Source organism: Carcharodon carcharias, chromosome 11 (genome assembly GCF_017639515.1).
Source record: "Carcharodon carcharias isolate sCarCar2 chromosome 11, sCarCar2.pri, whole genome shotgun sequence".
Taxonomy (NCBI): Eukaryota; Metazoa; Chordata; class Chondrichthyes; order Lamniformes; family Lamnidae; genus Carcharodon; species Carcharodon carcharias.
In genome coordinates, this window is record NC_054477.1 from 162,760,570 (window position 1) to 162,778,671 (window position 18,102).

Below are 18,102 nucleotides of genomic sequence, written 5' to 3' on the forward strand. Positions count from 1 at the left end.
GGTATAATCGTTATCATAGACACAAACAATGTCATTTGTGACTTTGTTAAGGGCCCTATCAGTACTGGGATGGGGCCAGAAACCTGATTGGAGAGATTCAGACATGGAATTGTAGGAAAGATGGACATGTATTTGAGAGGCATTTTGCATTTTGGAGGAAAAGAAGGTTGGAGGTGGGACTGTAGTTTGCAAGGACAGAAGGTTAAATGATGAGTTTTCTTTTTGAGGAGTGGCGTAATGACCGAAGCTTTAAAGAGGTGGGGAGGTGATGTTGGTGTACCTGAGAAGAGGAATAGTTAACAATAACTGGCAACATGGGGTCCAGGAAGGGAAATTGGGTGATGGTCAATTTTATCAGCCTAGGAACTTGGGAGTGGGAGATGGACTAGACTCCCATTTGAATATTTGCCACCTGTATGAGATATAGGAGAGCAGGGCAGAATAATGAGTATAGATAAAAACCAAATTATTGGTTCTTGTCATCCTTCTCATCGAATAGGGCTGATTATGGTCATTAGCCTCAATGCAAAAAGCCTCCCCTCTTTGCCAGCAGTTCAAGAAGGCAGCTTACTACCACCTCCTCGAGGGTAGTTAGGGATAGACCATAAACGCTGGCCTAGCCAGTGAAACCCACATCCTATAAATTAATTTTTAAAAATTGTTTGGTTAGTATCTCTCATGTTCCATCCAGTCTTCAACTTGCTTATTGTGACATAACATGTTACCCAGGCAAAACCTCATGTGTTGTTTACTGTCTAATTGCTTCTCATTCAGTCTTGTCTGTTGCTTGTGAATAAGCTGAAGTTATGTGATGCACTTTTAAACATTCATGTATCCTACAGACATTTATTGTTACTGGACTTGGGTTGTTTGTCATTTTATGTTGATGAAATGCAATTTGGAGAATGGTGACTTCTTCAACTTTGTTTAATTTTACAGAATCAGACTTGTTGATTGAAGAATCAATACACAATCCAAACTCTGTAGAATTGGGTCAGCCTGGGCTTCGGAGGCGAAGACGGGCATACAACCGGAGCCATGCGGACCAGTTTACTAACTTAGCTTCTTGTCTGGATGCAGATGCAAGGGAAATGTACACAGGTAGTGCATTATAGTTATCTTACAGTAGGTCAAGTCAGATTTGGGTAAAGCTAACTGACGTTTTAGGATAAATCTCAACATATATGAAATGTACTGAATCAGCTACAGGAACAGTCATAAATCTGCAGTGGGATTGACACTAAAAATGCTGGCCAGTTATCTGAAGATAGTGTAGAAGCCTGTGTGCCAAGTTTGCAACATGCAAAACAACATTTCCTGACTATTCGAAAGCACTAAACATCCTCTGTTACCGGCTGTACATGAAGCTTCTTAATTTCAATCCCTGAATGGAGAATGAGAGAGAGGTAGATATCTCCTTATCTATGACTGCCTCAAACTGCAAGTTCAAATATAGAGAAAATCAAGATTGATCTCTGATACCATTTCAACTCTGGGTGTTGAGGATTAGTCTGCTAAGTTGCAATTAAAAGTACACTCTGCTTATTTGTGTGCCTGCAATTCCATACTGAAACAGGAATCAACATCCAAGGGAATAAATATAGGACAAACCTGGAAGGGAGCATCAGAAGACGTTGTCGAAAATCCTGCCAGATCAGCAGGCTGGAAGCTCCAGTACACCTAGTACTGCTGTGAGCACCCAATCTTAATGCTTAAACAACTTCATCTCTGGATTTGGGATGGAGTTGTGCTAAGGCCAGAGTAATGGAGGAAGTTTTGCTGTTTGGTGCTTCCTGCTGAAACCACTAGGGAGTACAGGATTATGAGGGGTGCGAGGTCGGAAAGAGGAGCTGAGGCCATAATCAAATCATCCATGATCCTATTGAATGGTGGAGCAAGCTCAAGGAGCCAAATAACTTACGCCTGTTCTTATGTTATTACTGTGTATACTTATGTAAAAGTTGAGTTTTTTAGACCAAGCTTTTAGGCAAAATGTAGGGGATCAATTTATCCACAAGTAATATTTTCGAGAGGTTGCAATCCATGCATTTTGGAGTGACAACTATTATTTTATCTTAAAACATAGAAAATATTTACCAATTACTGGTAACCACAGCATGCCTTTGCCACGTTAATCAGCAGTAGCTGTCGACTAGATTTCTTCTTGGCTACGATGAGGGCAAAACCACACTCGATTGTCATATTCCACTTAAAATATCCAATAAAGATTTATCTCACTTTATTTTACGATAATTCTGGTGCCATCCTCTCCCATTACCTTGCTACTTAATTGTTTACAGTGGTATATCAGTTGATCGCAGAGTTGCTAGCTCAGAGAATGTCCCTGCCAACCCTGCCCCCAAACAGTTTCCAACCTGGCAACATTGCTGCTAACGTCTGTTGTTGTTTTGCCGGCATTCTGCCTCTAAATGGATTCATGACTGAGGGTATCTCTCATCTCAGATAGCTTTATAAAACGCACTATGGAGTGTGGTACCGGAGGATATTGTGATTAAAGTACAGGTGTTGGTAGTATGACTGTAACATCAGGAAATCATAATTACCGTTAGTAACTCTTTTTCGCTGTAGCATTGTACACTTAAAAAACATGTTGTTCTTCCATCCCTCAAAAACTAGTGTCGACTAACACATGAGATATATGACAAGTTAAGGATTTTTTGGCCAAAAGTTGGGATTCAACCTTTACACGAGATTGACTATTACTTCAGTATATATTGTGTGTTCCAGGCTGCAATTACGGCATGGTTTAATATTTGCTCTGTTTTTGTTATTTTTATTCCAGACAGAGGAAATAATTTGGAAAGTAAATCACTAATGCAAAATTGGAACCTTTCAAAGTTTGTGTTGACCATGAGTGCAATGTAAGTATGTCTTGAAAGGCTTTGCAAAAATATTTTTGCAAGAACGCCATAGAGGCAGATAAAAAGACTCTAGATCTAATTATGAGTTACTATCAAGGCAACTGCTCCAAAGAATAGGAGGAAAGGGTAAAGTAGCCAGCAAATCTTAAACACATTAGGCCCGATTTTATAAAATGACACTGCCAGCGGGGAGCCTCGTTCTTAGGGAAGCATGTATCAGGAATTCCGCCACATTCTCTCCATTTTAGTCTAATTTTTAGGCTCAGCTTGATTAGTCACTCTTGGAGTAATGACCACAGTTCTGGGCTACATCTTATTATAAAAAAGGATATAGAGGCACTGGAGGAGGTGCAAAAACGCTTTACAAGGATGATACCAGAACTGAGAATACCTGTCAGGACAGACCTGAACAGTCATGGGCTGCTTTTTTTCCCTAAGAAACAGAAGGCTAAGAAGGTCTTTAAAATTATGAAGGGGGTTGATAAGGTAAATATAGAGAAGATGTTTCCACTTGTGAGGGAGACCAGAACTAGAAGACTAGAAGATGTAAGATCATCTCCAAGGGAATTTAGGAGAAACATCTTTACTCAGAGTGGTGAGAATGTGGAATGCACTACCACAGGGAATGGTTGTGGTAAATAGCATAAATACATTTAAGGGGAAGCTAGATAATCGCATGATAGAGAAAGAACTAGAAGGATATGCTGATGGAGTGAGATGGAGGAGGGAGGGCAAAGGTCTATGTGGATCATAGACTAGATGAGCTGAATTGCCAGTTTCTTTGCTGTAAATTCTTTGTAGGAAACCATGAAGAGAAAGTCATAGAAAGTTATGTCTGGCTATGTGACATTTAATGCCCCAGTCAATTTCAAGGATTATGTCCAGTTGCCATCCTGAATGTTCATGTATTGTGTCTCATAAATATTTGTTCCATTCTAAAATGATGAAGGCTCTTCAAAATTGATTATTGGCTTTTTTTGGAGGACATTTAGAGCTTTGTACAGATGAAAGGGGGTTGTGTTTTGTGAGTTAATTGTCTATAAAAATAAATAAATACTTAAGTATTTTTGTAATTTTTTTTACCAAATAGTACAAGCTTTTTTTTTGGCCGGAACAGCAGTGTCCTGGGATCCACTCTTAGAAGCTGTACAGCTAATTTAGTTCTTTTTTTTATTTCAGACTCTTTATCCTAGCCTTATTGAATTTAGGCCTGTTTTTTAAACTTTTGAACATAGAAGATATGGCCCAAAAGGTCCACTTATCGAACAAGATTAAAACATTGGAAAAATTGAGTGTTGGGTAAGTCAAAAAAATGAAGGTGTTTATATTGCTGTTGTTGATTTGAAAAGTATATTTAGCCTGTTCGTGATAATAGTGTGGCGTGGCATGTGTCAGTATTTTCAATCTTGTGGGAGCATTATGATATAAATTAAATGTAGGTAAACTGTAAATGTTTTTCTATTCACAAATAAAGAAAAGAACTTACATTTATATAGCACCTCTCATAACCTCAGGATGCCCCAGCATAGCTACAACATTGGCATCTACCCGGCTATGTAGAAAATTGCCCAGATATGTCCTGTACACGGTAAAAAAACAAGACAAATCCAACTTGGCCAATTACTGCCCCATCAGTCTACTCTCGATCATCAGTAAAGTAATGGAAGGTGTCATCAGCAGTGCTATCAAGCGGCACTTGCTTAACAATAACCTGCTCACTGATGCTCAGTTTGGGTTCTGCCAAGGACACTCAGCTCCTGACCTCATTACAGCCTTGGTTCAAACATGGACAAAAGAGCTGAACTCGTGAGGTGAGAGTGACAGCCCTTGACATTAAGGTTGCATTTGACACAATGTGGCATCAAGGAGCCCTAGCAAAATTGGAATCGATGACAATTGGGAAAAACTTTCTGGCTGGAGTCATACCTAGCACAAAGGAAAATGGTTGTTGGGGGTCAACCATCTCAGCTCCAGGGCATCACTGCAGGAGTTCCTCAGGGAAGTGACCTCGGCCCAACCATTTTCAGCTGCTTCATCAATGAACTTCCATCATAAGGTCAGAAGTGGGGATGTTCACTGATGATTGCACGATGTTCGCAACTCCTCAGATACTGAAGCAGTCCATGTCCAAATGCAGCAAGACCTGGACAATATCCAGGCTTGGGCTGACAAGTGGCAAGTAACATTCACACCACACAAGTGTCAGGCAATGATCATCTCCAACAAGAGAGAATCCAACTATCGCCCCTTGATGTTCAATGGCATTACAATCACTGAATTCCCCACTATCGACATCCTGGGGGTTATCATTGACCAGAAACTGAACTGGACTAGCTATATAAATACTATGGCTACAAGAGCAGGTCAGAGGCTAGGAATTGTGCGATGAGTAACCCAACTCCAGACTCCCCAAAACCTGTCCACCATCTACAAGGCATAAGTCAGGAGTGTGATGGAATACTCTCCACTTACCTGGATGAGTGCAGATCCCACAACACTCAAGAAGCTTAACACCATCCAGGACAAAGCAGCCCGTTTGATTGGCACCACATTCACAAACATTCATTCCCTCCACCACCGATACACAGTGGCAGCAGTGTGTCCCATTTACAAGATGTACTGCAAGGATTCACCAAGGCTCCTTAGACAGCACCTTCCAAACCCATGACCACTACCATCTAGAAGGACAAGGGTAGTAGATGCACAGGAACACCACCACCTGGAAGTCTCCCTCCAAGTCGCTCAACATCCTGACTTGGAAATATATCACCATTCCTTCACTGTCACTGGGTCAAAATCCTGGAACTCCCTTACTAACAGCACTGTGGGTGTACCTACAGCACATGGACTGCAGCGGTTCAAGAAGGCAGCTCAGCACCACCTTCTCAAGGCAACCAGGGATGGGCAATAAATGCTGGTCCGGCCAGCGAAGCCCATATTCCACGAATTTTAAAAAAAACACAGGGATTTACAAGCTCTCGGAGAGCAGATGTAGCTGGTTAATTAGGTAGCCGGCTTAAACTGATTTCTGAGCTTTAGCAGAGCTTGACTCATTTTCAAAAAGTATAAATAGAGGGGTTTCACAGTGCTGCTGCTGCTTGTCTGAACAGTGTCAAGCTGGGAATTTGGTGAGTGAGGGAGTTTGGTGAAGAGGGGAACTATTAATTAAAAATAAATTTAATTAACACAAAGATAGCAGGACGGGTGATATGTCATGCCTGCAGCATGTGGGAGCTCCTGGGTGCCACTGCAATCCATGGCAACCACATCTGTAGTAAGTGCCTGCCGCTTGAGGAGCTTTAGCTCAGAATTAATGAGCTGGAGGCTAAGCTACAGACATTGTGGCACATCAGGGAAGGGAAAGTTACATGGACACTTTGTTCCAGAAGGCAGTCACACCTCTTAGGTGAATTTTTATGGACAAAAGTGAGGGCTGCAGTGTGGATGAGCAGGCTGACTATGGCACCATGGTTCAGGAAGACATTCAAGTGGGGGGAGTTAAAAGGAATGTAGGGGACAGTTTAGTTAGGGGGACAGACAGACGTTCTGTGTAGCCAAGAGTAAGAACCCGGAAGGCTGAGTTGTCTGTCTGGTACCATGGTTTAGGATGTCTGTTCAGGACTGATAAGGAACTTGCAGTGGGAAGGTGAGGGAATGACATAGGTAGAAATAGGAAAGAGTTTCTGCATAGAGCAAAAGAGGAACTATACACTAAATTAAAAAACAGAACCTCAAAGGTAATAATCTCTGGATTATTACCTGAGCTACATGCAAATTGACACAAGGTAAATAAAATTAGAGAGACGAATGAGTGGCTCAATGTCTGCTGTGGGAGAAATGGGTTCCAGTTCGTGGGGCACTGGCGCCAGTACTGGGGAAAGTGGGGGCTGTACCATTGGGACGGACTTTACCTAAACCATGCTGGGGGAGGTATTCTGGTGAGTCGTGTAGCTAGGGAAGTAGAGAGGGCTTTAAACTAAATAAAGGGGGGAAGGGATCATGTAGGGGAAGATTGAGTAAATTAAGGGGAAATAACAAGGCAATAGATCAAGGTAGCAATACAGATAATGATGATCAGAGTATGGCAGGAAGGGACAGTAATTACAAATTTAAGAATGTGCCAGCGGATAGAACCAGAGTTTACAAAAACTGAATTAAGGGCTCTATATCTGAATGCCTGCAGCATTCACAAAAAAAATGAACTGTCAGCTCCCATAGAGATTCATATGTATGATCTGATATCCATCACAGAAACGTGGTTACAAAAAAACTAAAACTGGGACCTGAATATCCAGGGTTATGTGACATTCAGGGAGCTGGGAAAAGGTGGTGGGGTAGCTCTGTTAATTAAAAAGGGCGTTAGTCCTGTAGTGAGAGATGACCTTCGTTCTAAAGATCAAGACATAGAACCAGTTTGGGTGGAACTAAGAAGTCATAAAACATTGGTAGGAGTTGTTTATAGGCCACCAAACAGCAGTGGTAATGTAAATCACAGTATAAGTCAGGAAATTAGAGGTGCGTGTAACAAGGGTAAACAGTAATCATGGAGGATTTCAATCTACATATAGACTGGGTAAACCTAATTAGTACTAATGTTGTAGAGGACGAATTCTTGGAATGTATGCAAAATTGTTTTCTAGAGCAGTATGTCAAGGAACTAACTAGGGAATGGGCTATTTTAGATCCAGTATTGCGCAGTGAAAAAGGGCTAATTAATAATCTCATTTATAAAAGAATCTTTTGAGAAGAGTGACCATATTATGATAGAATTTTACATTGTTTGAAAGTGATATAGTTCAATGAGAGACTAGGGCCTTAAATCTAAACAATGGCAACTATGCGGATATGAGGGACAAATTGGCTATGGTTGATTTGGGGAAACTGTTAAGAGGAATGACAGACAGGCAATGGGTATGTAATATTTAAAGAACTAATACATAGTTTACAACAAAAATACACCCCTTTTAATGCACAAAAACCTAGCAAGGAAGTGTTCCAGCTGTGGCTAACGAAAGAAATCAAGGATTGCATTAGATCAAAGGAAGAAGTGTATAAAGTTGCCAAAACAAAATGGCAAACCTGCGAATTGGGAACATGTTAGAATTCTGCAATGAGCAACCAATAAAAAGATTAAGAAAGCGAAAACAGAATGAGTAAATTAGTGAGAAACATAAAAATAGACTGCTATAGGTGTGTAAAAAGGAAAAGGTTAACAAAAACAAATATGGGTCCATTTCAAACGGAGTCAGAAGAATTTATAATGGGAATTAAGGAAATGGCAGAGAAACTAAACAATACTTTGTCTGGGATTTTCCGACCCCGTTGTGACGGGACCTGCTGCGGGAGATTTGGCAGCCCAGCCAAAAGTCTATTACTTTCGTCGGGACTGGATGATCCTGGCGGCGGTCGGGGCCAGACCGTTTGTGTCTGTCGTCATGGAGGAAAACACGGAATCCTCCCATAAATAGTGGGTAATCAAGCGGTTAGTGTAAATGATGAATTGCAAGTAATTAATATTAGTAAAATAATAGTACTGGAGAAATTAATGGAACTTAAAGTTGATAAATCCCCTGGACCTGATGATCTATATCCCATTGTGTTGAAAGAAGTGGCTGTAGAGATAGTAGATACATTGGTGGTCACCTGTCAAAATTCTATAGACTCTGGAATGATTCCTACAGATTGGAAGGTGTCAAATGTAACCCCACTATTTGAGAAAAGAGGGAGAGAGAAAACAGGGAACTATACACCTGTTAGCCTGGCATCGGTAGTAGGGAAGATGCTAGAATCTATAATAAAGGATGTGGTAACAGGACACTTGGGAAATAATGGCAGGATTGGGCAGAGTCAACATGGATTTGGAAAAGGGAAATCATGTTTAACAAATCTATTGGAGTGTTTTGAGGATGTAACTAGCAGAATAGATATGGGTGTGGTATATTTAGATTTTCGGAAAACTTTTTATAAGGTCCCACATGAGGTTAGTTTAAAAAAAAAAGTTAGAACACCTGGAATTGGGAGGAATCTACTGGCATGGATTGAGGACTTTTTAATGGACAGAAAACAGAGAAGGAATAAGTGAGTCATTCACAGTTTGGCAGGCTGTGACTACTGAGGTACTGCAAGGATCATTGCTGGAGCCACAGCTGTTTGCAATCTATATCACTGATTTAGATGTGGGGATTAAATGTAATATTTCCAAGTTTGCAGATGACACAAAACTAGGTGGAAGTGTGAGCTGTAAGGACGACGCAAAGACTCTTCAAGGGGACAACAATTTGGCAGATGGAATACAATGGGGAGAAATGTGAGGTTATCCACTTCAGTAGGAAAAGCAGAAATACATAGTACACCTTAAATGGTGAGAGGCTGGGAACTGTAGAACTTCAAAGGAACCTGGGTGTCCTTGAACATGAGTCACTGAAAGCTAACATGCAGGTATAGCAAGCAATTAAGACAAATGATATGTTGGCCTTTATTACAAGGGGATTTGCATATAAGAATAAAGATGTCTTACTCCAGGTGTGAACACACCAAGGCTCTATATAACTGCAGTATTGTGTGTAGTTTTGGTCTCCTTAACGAAGGAAAGATGTACTTGCCATAGAGGGAGTGCAACAAAGATTCATTAAATTAATTCCTGGGATGGAGGGATTGTTCTATGAGGAAAGATTAAATAGACTGAGCCTTTGTTCTATAGAGTTTAGAAGAATGAGGTGTTCTCATTCAGGCGTACAAAGTTTGACAAGGTAGATACAGGAAGGATGTTTCCCCTGGCTGGGGGCGTTTAGAACCAGGAGACAGTCTCAGAATAAAGGCCTGGCCTTTTAGGACCGAGGTGAGGAGGAATTTCTTCACTCCAGAGGGTGGTGAATCTTTGGAATTCTCTGCCCCAGAGGGCTTTGGAGGCTCAGTCATCGAGTATGTTCAAGACTGAGATCGATAGATTTCTCCATATTAAAACATCAAGGGATATGGAGATAGTGCAGGAAAATGGTGTCAAACTAGAAGGTCAGCTATGATTTCATTGAATGGCAGAATGTGTTCAAAGGGCTGAATGGCTTACTCCTGCTCCTATTTCTTATGTACTTATAATGTTCTAGTGAAAATAACCTTTTACCAGGACACTGGGGAGAACTTCCCTACACTTCAAATTGTTCTGTGAAATATTTTACATCCATCTGAGAAGACAGATGGGAACTCGGTTTAACGTCTCATCTGAAAGGTGGTACCTCTGACAGTGCAGTACTACCTCAGTATTGCACTGGAAAATCCAGCCTACATTATGGGCTCAATTTTCTGGAATGAGGATGAACGCACAACCTTCTGACACAGGCAAGAGTGCAATCACTGAGCTGCATGTGATAATTCTAAAATAAATCTGCCTCCTAATATATAGTTCACCTCATCTCACTCGAATGTTCATCAGACATCCTTCCAGAAGATAAACAAAATGTACGTGGGCGAATGCCAGATTACATTATGCAGTTAAACAACAAGGGAGGTTTCATAATTAAGACTTCTGTTAAGTTATTGGTGACCATATATAGGTAGCAAAGATAGACTCCTGATCAAAGGGTATTCATAGTTCGCTCATAGAAAAGATCAGTCACACTAAACCCAAGTACGGGCCTGAAATTTGTCATAGTGATCACCAGTTAAAACTGTGTGGACAAGCCCTCCACAATCTGTAACTATCTTTCCCACACTGAATTGGCTGTTTCAAGTTTTAGAATTCTAACGCAGGGACTAATTTGATTACAGAAAATATTGGAAAAACACAGAGATAAAAACAAAAAAACTGCGGATGCTGGAAATCCAAAACAAAAACAGAATTACCTGGAAAAACTCAGCAGGTCTGGCAGCAGTTCTGTCGAAGGGTCATGAGGACTCGAAACGTCAACTCTTTTCTTCTCCGCCGATGCTGCCAGACCTGCTGAGTTTTTCAGGTAATTCTGTTTTTGTTTTGGAAAAACACAGCTGGTTTGGCAGCATCTGTGGAGAAAGAAACACAGTTAACATTTCAAGTCCAATGTTATTCCTCTTGTGTTCTGAAGAGGAGCCATATATTGAGCTGAAAATGTTACCTATTTCGCTCTCCACATTTACTGTCAGGCATGCTGCTGAATTTTTCCAGTACTTTCTGTTTTTATTTCAGATTTCCAATACCCACTGTACTTTGCTTTTATCTAATTTAGTTGCCTCTAGGTGATTCCCTGGTGAATTTTCTCATACAGATTAAGTATGGTCATTTCTCTCTTCTAGTAAAGATACCTAGGCAAGAAACTGTCGAGGCAGGAAATACTTCACCTGTATTGCTTAACTATGAGGTTCACTCTTGATCAAATTTGTTTCTAACACAATCAATGTCAATGACACATCTTGAATGGAAGGGGACCAAGCATTGAGGAAGGAGATTCACATGAGCTACTGTGATTTTCCTTGTGTGTTCTGCAAACGCTTGTACCTAATTTAAACCATATCCTGAAAGCCTCTTCACGTTTTGCTGAAACTGCTTTATTTTTCTTTTCCCTACAGTTTGGATCAAGGGAAGATAACAAAGCAGGAAACAAAACACAAGAATAATGCTGATCTTCAACATCTGCGGACAGTGATCAATGATTCCATTTCACTTCTAGAGCAGGTATAATGAGTGGGGAGCATTTTTGAAGAGCTGGGGCCTGATTTCCATGGCAGAAGCGGGAATCAGGAGGCGTGACTAATCCTACCGTCGTGGTCTTGCCTCCATCTTGAGAATGCCAGCAGGCAGGATCTTCCAGGGGGTCCAGACCCTAAGTGGCCTGAAGGGCCGAATCTGGAACGGGCAGGTTAAAAGACTCGCCACCATTCCCAAAAAACCTAGGTCTAGTGCTTCAGAGGCACAGTGAATGTGGTGAAACTTCTGACCAATTTAAACCCCCCTCCTCACCCGTTACCCACTTTATGAACAGAACCTACAAGCTATAACAGCTGGAAGATCATAAGTTCATAAGTAGGAGCAGGGATAGGTCATTCAGTCCTTTGAACCTGCCCTGGCATTCGATAAGATCTTGGCTAATCTGATTGTGGTCTTAACTGCACTTTGCTGCCTGTCTGTCATAACCCCTAGCTCCTTTGACACTCAAAAATCTGTCTAACTCAGCCCTGAATATATTCAATGGCCCAGCCTCCACTGCTGTCTGGGTAGAAAATTCCAAAGACTAATGACCCTCTCAGAAAATAAATTCCTCCTCAGCTCCATCTTAAATGGGAGACCCCTTATCAGCATCTATCCTGTCAAGCTCCTTCAGAATCTTTTATGTTTCAATAAGTTCACTTCTCATTCTTCTAAACTCCTAATGAGTATAGGTTCAATCTGTTCATAAGACAAACCTACTCATCCCTGGAATCAGTCAAGTAAACCTTCACTGAACTGCTTCCAATGCAAGTATATCCCTCCTTAATTAAGGAGACCAAAACTGTACACCAGTACTCTACTCTAGGTGCAGTCTCACCAATGCTGTACAGCTATAGTAACTTCCCTCCTTTTACAAGCCTTCCCCCATGCAATAAAGACCATTTGCCTTCCTAATTACTTGCTGTATCTGCGTGCCAACATTTTGTGATTCATGTACCAAGACACCCAGATTCCTTTAGACTGCTGCATTCTGCAGTCTCCTTATTTAAATAAACTGGTTTTCTATTGCTCCTGCTAAAATGGACAACCTTACATATTGTACTTCATCTACTAGTTTTTTGCCTACTCACTTAACCTATCTATATCCCTTTGCAGACTCTTTGTATCCTGCTTTCCTACTTCTCTTTGTGTCATCAGCAAATTTGGCTACAATACAGTCAGCCCCTTCATTCAAGTCATTAATATAGATTGTTAATAGCTGAGGCCCCAGCATGATTCCTGTGACACTCCACTAGTAACAGTTTGCCAACCTGAAAATGACCCATTTATTCCAACTGTTTCCTGTTAGTTGGATAATCCTTAATCCATGCTAATATATCACTCCCAACACCATAAACTCTTATCTTATGCAGTAACCTTTTATGCGACACCTCATAAAATGCTTTTGGAAATGCAAATACACTACATTTATAGGTTTCCTTTCATACACCCTGCTTGTTATATCCTCAAAGAACTCTAATAAATTTGTTAAACATGACTTCCCTTTCACAAAACCATGTTGACTGCCTGATTGTATTAGATTTTCTAAATGTCCTGCTACTAACTACTTAATAAGGGATTAATAACAGATCCTAGCATTTTTCCAGTGACAGAACAGGAGCCATGATATAGCTCATAAAACTCCATGAATAAACAAATGGACTCTTCAAAGTAGCTGTTTTTGACACATATAAAATAATTAGACCATTGGATTACAGCCAAGAGATCATGAAACCTCAAGTAAACAAATAGACTTCAGAACTGCTAACTCAACAGACGCCTGGACTGAATACATAAAAGCAATAGGAAAAGATGAAACATTTGCACTTGGTTATCACACTAGGCTACCCTTTCAATCATGTGGAATGTACCCTGCCTTTTTATCCAGTAGAACTTTTTAACTCATCAGACTTTTCCACATTTACATTTCACTTTTCACTTGACAGCTTGCCAGTTGGCAGGAGTAACAACGTGGCAAACCCAAGAGGTAGTTATACTTCCAATCACAGCACTGTCATAACTCACCTCACTAAACACAGATACAACTCATACTACAGTATTTAATGATGAACTATAAAGAAGGAAAAACCTTTTTACTTACCTTTTTAAACTCTTCCTGCCTCCAATCCATGGTTCACGCCTCCATGCAACTGGTGTAAAACCTGACAACTGTTCAAGTCCAGCCGCCCCACGTTAATTAAAAGAACTTACCTGAGTGGGCTCTCAATGAGCTCACAAGTTATCAGTTGCCTCCTTCGCTGGAGTGGATGGGTTCCAGCTCCCTCCCTTGATTGCAACCATGAAAATTCAGCCCCTGGTCTGTAAATATCATGACTAAGGGTTACTCCCCAACAGGTCTGGCAGCACCTGCGAAGAGAGAAATAGTGTTAACATTTCAGGCTAATGATATTTCATCAGAACTTGGAAGAGATAGAGATATGACGCATTTTAAGCAAGTACAATGGGGAGGGAGGAAAGAGCCAAAGGGAACTCTATGATATAGTGGAAGACAGGAGAAATTAAATGACAAAAGGGATAATGGTGCAAAGCACAAGTGGGTGGAAATGGAACAAATAAAGAAACTAAAACTAGGTCTGGACAAGGTGTAAATGGCAATAACAGAATCATTACCAAGATTCCCACCCAAATAGAAAAACATGGGGCCAAAGGTTAAGATATGAAATTATTGAACTCTGAGTCTGGAAAGCTGTTAGATGCCTAATGAGGTGCTGTTCCTCAGGCTTGTGTTGAGCTTCATTGGAACAGTGTAGGAAGCTGAGGACCGAGAGATCAGAATTGGAATGGGGCAGAGAATTAAAAAGACAAGTAACTGGAAGCTCAGAGTCATACTTGCAGACTGAATGGAAATTTTCTTCAAAGCAGTTATCCAATTTGCAATTGAACTCTGCAGTGTAGAGGAGACCACATCACAAACACAGCTAAACATTGCTAATGCAGTCCTAGTCCTTTTCAACTTATCTGTCCTCTTTCCAACCCCCATTCTGATTTATTCTGGAAAAATTCAGCTGGTAACACCAAACTTATTGAATCAGAACGATTGGCTTAATATGTGATAATTGACCAGTGTTTTATAGTTTGAAACAACCATTCTGCCCTAGTATTTTTTTGGGAGAATTATTTCAAACAAGGAATCATGAAAGCTGATAACTCATCATAGTGTGAATTTCTCATCTTGTTTTTTGAATCCCTTTGTGGCTTTTCCTCTCCAAATCTCTGTCACTTGCTTCAGCCCTCCAACCTTGTAAGATATCTGTGGTACTCCCAATTCTGGCCTCTTGTGTGCCCCTGATTTTCATTGCTGAATTTATCCTGTGGAGCAATCCTGTACAAGAGCACTGGCCACAGTAGACTATGTTAATGTCTCCCCCCAAATGGAACACTAATTATTTATTTTGTTTTAAAGTTATCTTCACTACTTTTCTCACTTTTAATTTGTGTTTTGATTTTAGAAACAATTTATATGCAAAATGTCAGGTAAGTCATGAGTAATAGGAGTTACAAATAAAAAGCAAACCTCCTCAGAAATGAAAAATAAAAACAATTACAACAACCATGTACATTTACCATAGCACCTTAATATGAATGTAATATGTCCCATGGAGATCACAGGAGTGTTATAAAGCAAAGTATGACAACACTAAGCCACATAAGGTAATATGGGGGCAGATGGCAAAAAGCTCAGTCAAAGGTAGGTATGAAAGAAAGAAAGAGAGGTGGAGTGACAGGGAGGTTTAGACGGGAAATTCCAGAGCTTAGGGCATGAATAACTGAAAGCACAGCCACTTATGGTGAAGCAATTAAAGTTGGAAATCTACAAGAGGCCAGAATTGGAAGAATGCAGATATCTCAGAGGGTTGGGCTGCTGTCGGTGATTACAGAGATAGGGAAGGTGAGGCCATGGAAGACTCTGAAAATGAAGGTGAGAATTTTAGAATCAAGTTTTTGCTTGACTGGAAGCCAGTGAGGTCAGCAAGCACAGGGATGATGGGCTAATAGGCCTTGGTGTAGGTAAGAACACAGGTAGCAGAATTTTGGATGGCCTCAAGTTTACGGAAGGTAAAATGGGAAAGGCTGGCAAGGAGTTCAAAGCCCAATGAAGTATTCTGCTCATAAAAACTCTTCAATTTAGTTCAAAATCTGAATTCTATATTTTTGCATTCAAAAATTAAATTCCTCATTTTATTTTTAGTGCTGTCAGTAAGAATAGTCTGGAATTCCCTCAGAGCTGGTTCGATTCCATAACTTCATGGGTTTTCATTGCACTTTTGTTGCTGTAACTTCATCAGGAGGGGGAAGAATCTGAAGAAATTCCCAGCCTTGTTTCTTTTATATCAATTCCTGCATTTCCTAGGCCATAAATTTTATGAGCTTTGATATGTAGTCTAGTGGTGAACGGGTTACTTTTGGAAAAAATGATTCTAAATGTCCACTTGACAGACTGCAATGGGATTAATTTCCTTTATAATGCAGTAGCTAACCTCTTTTAGGTAAACACATTATTTAAATGAGTCAAAAGATAGCACTGAAAGGAATTTTGTGTGTTAGCCAGTGCAGTGTAAATAAGGCACAACAGAAACTGTACTTGCACAGGACAACATGTAGCAAGTGTGGTTGTTCATCACATACCTGTTGGTAAATTGACAGCCACTCAAAAACTTATGAAATCAGTTGTGGGCGCTTGTGTGCAGGAAAAGCATTCTTCCATTCAATTCTTGTTTTCTTTTCTCACTTTTATAGCTGAAATGTTCACTTGCAGCGATTCAGAAGAGTTTTGAACTGCAAAACCAGACCGTGAAGACCCCTCGCACACAGCTCTGAAAAGTGCAGGTGCAATCTGAGTATAGTAGAGAAGTGAAGATAGAAAACAAAAAAAAATACTTTGTGTTTTATATAGTGCATTTAACATTGAGAACAACCCAAAATAGATAATGTTCTCATGCCCTGGTGTGGAAATCAAACCCACACTGAGTCAGAGCTACTAAATATTTGACACAAATCTACAAAGCAAGATTTCAACCCTTGGCCATAATGTATTAAAGGTAAATTCAACTGATTAATATTTGACTGTGGCGTATGTTATGTGAATTCTCCAGAACTTGGAACTTGATTAAATCTCAAAACACTGATGATTATACCACTGCACTTCACTAATCATTTTTACCGCTGTTATCTTTTTATAACAACTGATTTTTCACCAGTTAAGAATTATACAGTTTTTGTTTTGGCTGTAGATTTTCGTAGCCTTTACTGCATCATTTTTTAATACCATTTCAATTGATGTAGAAGATGGTGTTATCCAGTCGCTGCACATAAAACTTGGCTGGGGTTTGTATTTAAAAACTTGTGTTAATATGGATTAAAGTGCACTTCAATTTACAGAAGAAAATCTAGATTTTAAATATGTTTTATAAAAGATTTTTAATACATAGTGTCTAATTCCAAAGCTTGTTTTAAAGGTACCTGCTTAAAACTTGAAAGATTTTTAAAAAAAGATGAGGAAGGTTATGAAGTGAGCTGTCGTGCCACTCAGGGTCATTATTTCATTGTTTACATTTTAGAATATGAAGGAAGAGCTTGCATTTACTAATTTTAATTTGGAATGTACTATTATTCCACTTGAGTTTTTAATTGGCCTTGGGTTCCTAATGAAGTCTTGAAGGCAGAAATTACTCTTGCAAATAAGTTAATTTTCAGTGTATGCATCTGCTCCCTGTGTTTGCAATGGATGCACTTACATAAATCAAGCAGTGGCCAGAGGGATGTCATACAGAAACATTAAGTGGTTCTCTGCTGTTATTACGAACAGTAATTTCAATCCTCTTTATTTTGTGGGGCAGCAGAACTTCAGTGAGAAAACACTCACTGTAGTGGAAGGTTAAAAGATAGCTTGAGGATTGAGAAGTAACTCAAGAGTTTCATTATGTGACTGAGGCCCATAACCTGATGGCCTGCTTTTGGGATTTGTTTTTGGAATATGGTTATAATTCTTGCACAAATTAATAACCACTTGGAGAATCAGATTGAAGAAAAGGATGTCAGGTTATCATTACTGATGTAACATGTATTATGTACTGGGCAAGGATGGTAAGGAAATGTATGGCAACTGGCAAACTGTAAATAAATTTATGGAAATAAATATTTAGTTTTTTAATTTTTTAAAGTTCCTATGATACCAAAATCTGTAGAGTGTTCTAGAAATAAATCATATTGTTTACTGCTTGTTTTCTGCGTTACTAAATGACTTGAGTAGAAATCTCCTTTTTAAATAACATAATTAAGAGGTTGAAATAAAAATTTAAGAGTAATCAGTCTGTGGTGTGTTGTGGTCCTAACTCAAATCTTACCCGTGAGATTCTTCAGCCACCAACTTGAGATGAGTAGCTGGAATGATTTGCCATTTCCTTCCTCACGGTTTCTGTCTTCTAGGTGAGCTGCAACCATAGCAAATGAGGCCCAGCTGACCTTTACAATGGGAAGGTGGACATACATACCTATCAGGTCAAGTGAACTCTAAGCAGGGCCCATCAAACAGTGCTTGAAGTA

At 39.9% G+C, this 18,102-nt stretch overlaps 1 protein-coding gene across 5 annotated transcripts in view; it reads left to right on the plus strand.

The window, feature by feature from the left end:
• gramd1c (GRAM domain containing 1c) overlaps positions 1-17,773 on the plus strand; it is a 55,865-nt gene extending 38,092 nt beyond the window's left edge. For all 5 annotated transcript variants that reach the window (XM_041198560.1, XM_041198558.1, XM_041198562.1 and 2 more), the window contains 5 exons: positions 940-1,101; positions 2,804-2,882; positions 4,062-4,181; positions 11,421-11,526; positions 16,297-17,773. In XM_041198560.1, the coding sequence (XP_041054494.1) occupies positions 940-1,101; positions 2,804-2,882; positions 4,062-4,181; positions 11,421-11,526; positions 16,297-16,377 (548 nt within the window). In that variant the 3' untranslated portion in view covers positions 16,378-17,773. The remainder of the gene's footprint in view (positions 1-939; positions 1,102-2,803; positions 2,883-4,061; positions 4,182-11,420; positions 11,527-16,296) is intronic.
• Positions 17,774-18,102: the final 329 nt, after the last annotated feature.